Below are 10,117 nucleotides of genomic sequence, written 5' to 3'. Positions count from 1 at the left end.
ATGGGAACAGGCGTCACGACCAAACTAACAGAGGCAGCTCTTTCCCCTAAGTAAGTCACATGAAGTTGGCAGCACTTGTGACTGACACATCGTGGTGTTGTAAATAGCCGTCACTTACCGTATTTCTTATCTGTTGAGTCAAGGCTTTTGTTAATTCTCTACACACTCAGTGCTACATGTTTATTGATTACAATACCGTTAGTTTCTGTGATAAGGTAAAGTCATAAATCTTTGTGTTGTGACTGATCCGTAATCTTTTTCAGTGTTGTTATTTTTAGCAATGTCCGTACGGACAGTAAGAGATACAAGAAAGACATTTTCATAAGTAATTCTGTTGACAGTGTAGCAGTGTGACAGCCTACCAAATCAAAATTAAACTTTTTTAAAAGTGTGTTCCATAACATCCTTCTTTATTATGTCCTGATGAAACCACCAGAAAATACTGAAATACAAAGCTAAAACCGACTTATGTAATTTCTAATGTAATTACATTCAGTTGCTTTTTGTGCTAGATATAATGTTTTATAATATATTTCCACAATGTATTTATTTCACCACAAGCTTCCTGCATGAAGCAAATGATTGAATTACATGTTTAACTCCTACCTCAATTGTCTGTGAATATGTGTGAAGACAAGTGCATTGATGTGCTAATTAATTAATTATTTAGCCTAGCTTATTAGCATGCATAATGCGTCTGATAAACTATCTAGTGGACATTAGACAGCGTAAAGCAGCTGTAACTAGTTTTTGTATTTAAAAATTTAGATCAGTGTAGTCGTACATGAAAGGTGTTGCTTGTAGAGAAGAACCCACAGAGGATTTAAGCTTTCAAATTTTACCTCTAGCTGGTAAAATTAAAGTTAAAGAGAAAAAATAATATTTTGTTGCTGTTGTTGAAGACCAAAGCAGAAAGAGGCCTTGGTCACACACACAACCTCAACTGTTGCTGTCATGTGCATTGACATGTTTCTGGGATATTAGCATTTTATAAAAGTGTTTAAAATAAGACATCCCAATATGAGTTGCTTTTGAAAAAAATAAAATAGGAGAGTCTCTTTTGTTGGGTGTCCAAGATGGATAATTAGAGTAATTTCTTTTCTGTGTAGACATGTATGTCAGTCTGTAGAAATCAGCATCTCAGAACTGGACTCCTCATTATATCTGTCTTGGAGAGAGAAGGTGATGTCCTGATTGTTTTCTGTCCTTTTGTTTTGACTGTAGGAGTGACAGCAGAAGGGAATTCCACTACTCCTATGTTAAACATGACAACTACAGACTCGGCTACAACTTTGACACCAGCCACCAACCACACAGAGACAACTATCATTACTACAGAGAGAGTCACTGCTGGTGAAAACATCACCTCCGGCAACTCAACTCATTCTCCATCACCAACCGCAACTGCAAACCCAGAGACAAATCATACCACGAATTCCAGTGAGACTACAACTACAAGCACCACACCTGCTCCAGATCACACAACCAACACAACAGTTCCACCAACAACACACACAACAACCAACACAACAATACCACCAGTCACAAACTCAACAATTCCACCAACCACAAACACAACAATCCCACCAACTACACACACCAGCACAAACACAAGTCCACCAACCACAAACACAACATTTCCACCAATCACAAACACAACAATTCTGCCCACTACACACACCAACACTTCAATTCCAACAGTCACAAACACAACAATTCTGCCCACCACACACATCACCACCAACACTTCAATTCCAACAGTCACAAACACAACAATTCTGCCCACCACACACATCACCACCAACACTTCAATTCCACCAACCACAAACACAACAATTCTGCCTACCACACACATCACCACCAACACTTCAATTCCACCAACCACAAACACAACAATTCTACCAACCACACACATCACCACCAACACTTCAGTTCCACCAACCACAAACACAACAATTCCACCAAACACAAACACAACAATTCTGCCCACCACACACATCACCACCAACACTTCAATTCCACCAACCACAAACACAAACACAACAATTCTGCCTACCACACACATCACCACCAACACTTCAATTCCACCAACCACAAACACAACAATTCTGCCTACCACACACATCACCACCAACACTTCAATTCCACCAACCACAAACACAACAATTCTGCCTACCACACACATCACCACCAACACTTCAATTCCACCAACCACAAACACAACAATACTGCCAACCACACACATCACCACCAACACTTCAATTCCACCAACCACAAACACAACAATTCTGCCTACCACACACATCACCACCAACACTTCAATTGCACCAACCACAAACACAACAATTCCACCAACCACAAACACAACAATTCTGCCTACCACACACATCACCACCAACACTTCAATTCCATCAGTCACAAACACAACAATTCTGCCTACCACACACATCACCACCAACACTTCAATTCCACCAACCACAAACACAACAATTCTGCCTACCACACACATCACCACCAACACTTCAATTCCACCAACCACAAACACAAACACAACAATTCTGCCTACCACACACATCACCACCAACACTTCAATTCCACCAACCACAAACACAACAATACTGCCAACCACACACATCACCACCAACACTTCAATTCCACCAACCACAAACACAACAATTCTGCCTACCACACACATCACCACCAACACTTCAATTGCACCAACCACAAACACAACAATTCCACCAACCACAAACACAACAATTCTGCCTACCACACACATCACCACCAACACTTCAATTCCATCAGTCACAAACACAACAATTCTGCCTACCACACACATCACCACCAACACTTCAATTCCACCAACCACAAACACAACAATTCTGCCTACCACACACATCACCACCAACACTTCAATTCCACCAACCACAAACACAACAATTCTGCCAACCACACGCATCACCACCAACACTTCAATTCCACCAACCACAAACACTTCAATACCACCAACCACAAACACAACAATTCTGCCTACCACACACATCACCATCAACACTTCAATTACACCAACCACAAACACAACAATTCCGCCAACCACACACATCACCACCAACACTTCAATCCCACCAATCACAAACACAACAATTCTGTCCACCACACACACCACCACCAACACTTCAATTCCAACAGTCACAAACGCAACAATTCTATCAACCACAAATACCATCACCATCACAACAATTCCACCAACCACAAACACTACCACTGCAAACACAACTTTGATTTCAACCACCACACAGCCTACCAATGTCACAAGTCCAGCGACCACCCAACCCAGCAATGGCACAGCTACTTCCAGCGCAGTAACTCCACCAAGCTCTACAACACTAACAAACTCTACTAACACCCCTCCTGAGACTCCTGCATCTACTATCACAACTTTGTCCTCCCCGGTCACCACAAACACAACACATACCGTTGGACCCTCACCCTCTTCACCTACCTCCATCTCCACCTCCAGCACTCTCCCTCCAAGCACTTCCCCAGGCAATAGCACCGTACCCCCTACAGGAAATACCACCACCCTTAGTCCCTCAACAACAACCTCAGGAGGTAATACTAACCGCATGATAACTGTTGATGTCTGTTTTTATAAATTATATACTATGATCTGCAGATGAGAAGGAATGCAATGAGGTACATGAGCACACCTGGACAAAGCAGTTTGATGTTGTGGGCCTGTACCTGATAATGATAATCCATCTAATATTTGATGAGATATTGTATTAAAAACAGGAGATGTCAACCTCATGGTTTGGGAAAAGTGATGTCTGCAAACCAGGCAAACCTGCATTTGAACATTTACATTTTTTATTGGCAAAATTTGAGATCCAGTTGAATAATAATATATTTTGACAAATAAATGTGCTTTGTGCAGCTTTATACAGAAACATTACATATACAACCCTAGGTGACACTGGTTGCTTACTCTGTTTGAATATTGTTGGACTGATTGTTTCTTAATTTTGATTATATAGTGACTGGCAACACTACAGAGATCACAACTATAACTCATTCGGCCGAGCCTCCCACCTTCAACACCACCACCCCTACTGGTACTACCATCAATGTCAGCACCCCGCAATCAACAGAGATCACCACCAGCAGCTCCACCACAGCAGCCCCGCCCGTCACGACCCAGAGCCCGGATATAGGTTTGTGCCTTTCTCCACCGTGCCTTTTTGTTGTAGCTGCTCCATAACATCAATAGTTCATAGAGTGTCAATTTTCTGGTGAAAAAAGTGGGACTTTTATAAAAGAAACTTGTTTTTACCTAGTTCAATAACAAAGACCACACCTTAATTCATATGAAGAAGTTCACGTGAGAGTTTGAAGTGAAGGCTTGAGAGGGGCGAAATGTGTAGATGGCGCTTTGGCTCCTTGTCCCCATGGGTCCGCTAATGAAAGGTGGAACAGGAAGAAAAGAAAAGCGAGGTATGGGTATGGTGGAACTGAGACCTGAGACAGAGAGGGAGAGGGTTAGGACACACATGCATCATTTAACCAGAAACGCAACTTGAAATGAATGATAATGTTGAGTATGCTGGATGTGTAAATAAGTAACAATTTGTTTACATGTTTGGTATATCAATTTAAAAAGTGATGGTATGTCATTGTTTTGTCTGCACACTGTTTATCCTGCCCTTTAGTGGAAAGTCCACATGAGAAGAAAATGAGATGACAGTTGTGTAATGGCTATTTTTTCTCTTGTCAGAGTGTCCTGCCGTTCCGTGTCCACCTGAAAGTGTGTGTCTTAACGGCACCTGCCAGTGTCTCTCTGGTAGCTTCCTGCAGAATGGACGCTGTACACGTGGTAAGAATATAACATTTCAAGTTTGTTCAGATGCAAATATGTTCATACTGTAATGGAGATCATTATGGGGCGGAGGCCGTAAGATTGTCACCTTCTCTTCTCCTCCTCTTCACTTAGCCCAAGTGTTCCCTGGCCAGCTTCATCTCATATCCTTGACATTTGCTACTGAAATGCTCGACAGGTCCTCAAGCATATTCAAGCGGACAGCGGCTAATATCACAGAAGCAGTAGGTCGAAAAGTCATGAAACATGTTGAGTAGCTGTCAAAAACGCTCCTCTCTAAGTCATTAAACCATTTTTATTGTGTTTCATAGCTCAGAAATGTACTTGGAGATCAACCGGGGTATATACGATCTGATGTTGTGCAACTTGAGTGAGTGTTTTCTCTTTTTCTACACATAATAGCACATGTTTGTAAATATTTCTAAAAAGTCTCTGCTTTTCTATATTTCTCCAGACCAGGAAGTGTGCAGGCAACTGTGAATAACATATTCGAAAACACCAATGCCTCTGAAGAATCGGTTCAGCAGTCCATTGACAATGCTATCAATAACTCGCGAGACGGTTTGCTGGCTAAAGCTACATTTACACGTAAGTACTGCCAAGTCAGTGGATCAGTACAAGTGACTCAAAACTATTACTTGGTGTAGATTGCTTTTCTCATACATCTGTTCTATATTTGTTCTGTCTTAGGTACAAACCTGTGTGAGCAGACGCCATTACCTTGTGATGCCTCAACTACAAAGTGTGCAAATACAAATGGCCGTGCTGTTTGTTCCTGTCAAGATGGCTACATCCAAAATGTGTACTCAAATATCAGTTGCCAAGGTAATAGTTTTTCTCCCCAATCAAGACTTTTGTTAGATTTGAATCACATGTTCTAGTATTTGTCTTCTGTGTTTTTGTTTTTAGCATAGTGTAATACATTATTAAAGCCTCATGTATAGATTCAAATAGCTGATGATCTTCTGAGATGAAGGCCTAAGTGAAATATTTCTAACTGGCCTACAGTTAGGAAAACTGTAACAAAACTTGCTTATCCTCAATGAAATACTTCTGTGTGGGAATGAGGCAGAGAAACAACAGGGAGCAGGACTCACGTACAAGGTCAAGAGCTCAAGCCTTTTCTCCATGCCGACCCTTAACCCTTACTTCATTTATCTCCCTAATTTATTTCGTTTTTTCGGAGATGTTTCCCTGGAAACACTTGGAAGAATCACAGCTTTACTTTGATGTGGAGGGATCTGACCAAGGAGATCAGCTGTAAGAAGAGCTATAGAGAATAAGACCTTCATTCGGTCAGAAAAATGTTTCATGCAGTTCCTTTTGCAAGAAAAGCATAATGGACTAGCATGTGCCTGCTTTTATAGTCATCATGGAGCATTCATATGAAGAGACTCTCAGTGTGCTGTTTGCTTTGCATGTGCGACCAGGCATGCTGTTCATTTCTATCTATTTTATACAAACACTGTGTTTAAGTCATTGTGTTTCTTTTTGCAGCGTGTCCAAGTGGGCAAAGGGCAGTGGACAATAGGTGCCAACCGTGAGTACTTGACGATCTATATCTCAGTGTGTTAATGTGTGTGTGTGTGTGTGTGTGTGGTGCAGTACATGGTGATGTGAAATTACTGGCTCCCCCATGTGGACTCAGTGTTAAGCTCCATTAATCAATCTTGAAATGTGAATATCTTTGTGTTCTCTTTTAGGTGTTCATTTGGATATTCTGGCTTCAACTGCAATGACTGTGAGTAACAGCGCTATTTTAAATATGATGCAGCTGCAGTAGCTAGACAAACTGCATTTTATGTACTGACTCACAGAGCTCTAAATATGTCTTAATCTCTGACTTCACAGCTTCCCTGCTGGCAGTTGTGGTCATATCCTGTGTACTAGGAGGAATTCTGCTCATCCTTGTCTTGTCTTTGCTCATATACTTCTGCTGGTAAGATCACTGATCGTCATAACATTATCTGATAACTGATTAACTGATCGTAATAACATTATCTGCCCTAGTATTGATGTCATTTTTCTATATTGAACAGAAGATAATGAATAAAGTAGTCTGAATCTTGCAAGTACAGCTTGAACTATGTTACACATTTCTTTGCAGTTTAAAAGACTTAAAGATACGTGCATGCATTTAAAAAGCAGTAGGAGGATGTATGTGGAATTAACTCATAGATCCTACAGTGTACAGGATATATCAGATTGTGGCTCCTTGAACAATATTCATTAAAAGGATCAGTTCATTGTTTGATAGAAAATTAAGAATAATAAATAATGTCAGCAGTGTCATTATCACCCATTTTCCATTCTCTATTTCCAGGAGGAGTTGCTCAAAGAGCAAGGGCGAATACAGCAGCAGTCCATACTCATCAGGTGCCTCAAACGAGCCCTGGCCCACTGGCATCACTCGCCTTCCTCGAGCCACGACAAAGTGGGACCCATCTCCTACAGCTCCTTCCATAGAGATGCAGGAAGGGGGCAGCACTCATGACCTCGTCAACAAAAGGCAAAACGGCAACGGATTGGTGAGTTATCGCCGTTGTTCTCCAGCCGCCTCAGTCGTTTCAATTCTCCAACTCACAATCTTTCATATAGAAAACCACCCTCGAAATCAATTAGCCTGGAAAATGAATTTTTTTTTTCATGGAGTCATATTTACTGAAGTTTTAATTCTTCGTTTTTTACTTGCAAATCAACATTCTCTATATTATTTTGAAAAGATGATGAATCCTATTCAAAGCGATACATTTAACCCGATCATGCAGAATTAGCAGCTAACACGTAGCCCGTCCCATGCTCCTTGCTTTGCCTGACTCCCAGTGTGTTGCTTTAGGGCTTTCAGCTAAAGGAGAAAATATGGAAAAAGGTAAGTCCCGGCTTTGCTTTTGGATTCTGATTTGCCTTGATGATCCTGGCAAATAATGTAGACTGACCACAGGGAAAATAATGGTGTTGGTGTTTCTGGTGATGGGAAGCTTCACCACACGACGATTCACATAAACTCATCTGATGGTAGTTTGGGAGTATTTGTGAACTGCTTTTCAGTCCACCATGGTGACTGAACTTACTTCTTTGTTTGGCTTTTATGGCTTCTGTGGAAAGAAACTTCTGTTTAAAGAAACTAACACACAGCTTTCCTTGACATTTCAGTCGGGATCGTACGATCTGAACCCAGAGGAAATGGAGACCTTCAAAGGTAAAAATACATCCCGTTATTCATATCTGGTTCAAGGCCACGAGAATCCTTACTTCTTACCAGGAGACGAGAGGAAAAACTGAAAAACATCAAGAAGGGATGAACAAGGGATCAAAATGACGTTAAACTCTGGAACAACAGGCACATTTCATTTTCTGAGCAGAACCAGGTTATTTATAAACATACTTTACATTCTTAACTTTTTTGGATAAGATATGACTCACAAAGGACACTCGCCAAAGAGATTCATTTATACAACCAGAATGTTTGAACATTTTTCAAAAGTGACGTGTGCATCATGTCTGCTCTCCATGATTATAACCATTAGATGTCGCTGTTACTCAGTAATGTTTTTTAGGGGTACATTTGACTTTTTTTTTTTCTATGCTTTAAAGAAATCAGGTTCTTGTGTTTAATTGCACTAAAGTGTGTGCTGAGTTTACCACCTGTTTCAATCAAAGGTAAATTGAGTATGGACTTTCTGGGACTACTGGGTTTTTTTCTTAAGGGTGTGATTATTTTTTTTAAAGAAAATCTCATCTTAAACGACTAACGGGGCTGGATCCCTTGTTATTTATAAAGGGATTTATATTGTAGCAGTCTAAAGCTCTGTATTTGTTGAACTTGCAAAATGTGCCTGTTTTAATTGTCTGCTTGACAAATAGGAAACATTACGCAAAGCTGGCGAAAAAGACTGCCTCTGAGATGTGCCAATTATCACTTGCATTTCTTTTGAACATTCTCTCTCTGTGTATATTTATCCATGTATGTTCTGAGACAGTGCACTATTTTATAAGTGTGTGAGGGTTTTGTAAATAATAACAAAAAATATCTTTTTTGCAGAGAATGTGTGTATGGAAATAAATCTATTTAAACACAACAGATTTGCTTTTTATTATTGATAAACAGCTTTCACTCAGTAATTTCAATGGTTGTGTATTTCTAAGTTTTTAAAACCCAAATTTACCATAACTGACCATTCTAAATATAAATAAAACATACATAATAGGCTTTTTCTGGGGTCTCTAGGTCCCCAGCTACAAATCCTACTTGAATACATAAGTCTTTTTGGATTACCGTTATAGGATTTTGTACGTCTGCACAGCGTCATGTAAAACATGACATATTCCCTTATTTGGTGTTATAACAAGGCTTGCAGGACTTATTTCAGTTTTTTTGTCAATATTTTCAAATGTGCAAAGGGTGCCACCTAAATACTAACAAGGAAAACGTTCTTTATATAAAGGTGGAAAATTATGTAGAACTCAGTCAACAACATATATAAATAATAACTAATGATATGTGCAGACTTAATATCCTTTTTCTCTTGTATTCATTATTTGAGGTGTGTTTTGTTTACATATACAGGTTTGAGGGCATTTGTTTTTTGGAGAATAAATGCATTCTCATATGCACCTTTTCTTCATTTGTATTGAGTTTTATGAAACAGCAGCCGTCTAAAGCAAATCACCGGCTAAGTCCAATATTTAATGTGCAGTACTGCTTTTGCAATCAGGGCCACTGCCATTTAAACGTAATGATAATAGGTGTTCGCTCACTGGTGCTGTTCATTATTCATGTCCCAGCTGCTGAAGGCCTCTGGACATAATTGAATGGCTTCGTGAATTGCAGTGTTAACAGGATTATTCATGGAGGTGGAGCTGACTGTTCGTTTTACCAAGAAGTACACCATCTCCCTGCCTGTTGTTCAGCACCTTGTCGCCAAGAGTTATGATGTGTCTGAAACCTGCACAGGTTTTATGTTGGGTTTGTGTAACACTTGCCTGGCAGTGTGTTTACCATGGCATTACAGCCTCGGAGTCTGCTCCTCACGGGCTCTTTAAAAACTGGGATTTGGTTTGTTGGTATGTTAAATCTGGCTTTAGCAGGCCTTAAGCTTGGCCACTGGGTCACTGGAACATACTGTAGCTGACATACAGGAGGTTCAAATCAGCTGCACATGTTGTGTGTTGATTTATATTTGTATATACAGTGTAAGCATGTGTGTACATGTCCTGATCTGGAGCTTAATACCATGGACA

General features: G+C 40.2%; 1 protein-coding gene and 1 long non-coding RNA gene across 2 annotated transcripts; both read left to right on the top strand.

The window, feature by feature from the left end:
* LOC311506128 (uncharacterized protein) lies at positions 1-5,272 on the top strand (the record flags this gene model as incomplete). Its single annotated transcript, XM_084570010.1, has 6 exons — positions 1-50; positions 1,225-1,343; positions 2,416-3,612; positions 4,038-4,214; positions 4,775-4,873; positions 4,991-5,272. 6 exons carry the CDS (start codon positions 1-3, stop codon positions 5,131-5,133), a joined length of 1,785 nt encoding a protein of 594 aa, XP_084426136.1. The 3' UTR covers positions 5,134-5,272.
* Positions 5,273-7,323: 2,051 nt separating this feature from the next.
* LOC311506761 lies at positions 7,324-8,990 on the top strand. Its single transcript, XR_014699702.1, has 3 exons — positions 7,324-7,404; positions 7,713-7,745; positions 8,030-8,990. It is a non-coding gene; the product is annotated as an uncharacterized lncRNA (long non-coding RNA).
* Positions 8,991-10,117: the final 1,127 nt, after the last annotated feature.

Source organism: Chelon labrosus (assembly GCF_963514085.1).
Source record: "Chelon labrosus genome assembly, chromosome: 21".
Lineage (NCBI taxonomy): Eukaryota > Metazoa > Chordata > Actinopteri > Mugiliformes > Mugilidae > Chelon > Chelon labrosus.
The sequence above is the reverse complement of the archived record's forward strand: the minus strand, read 5'-3'. Positions and strand labels throughout refer to the sequence as shown.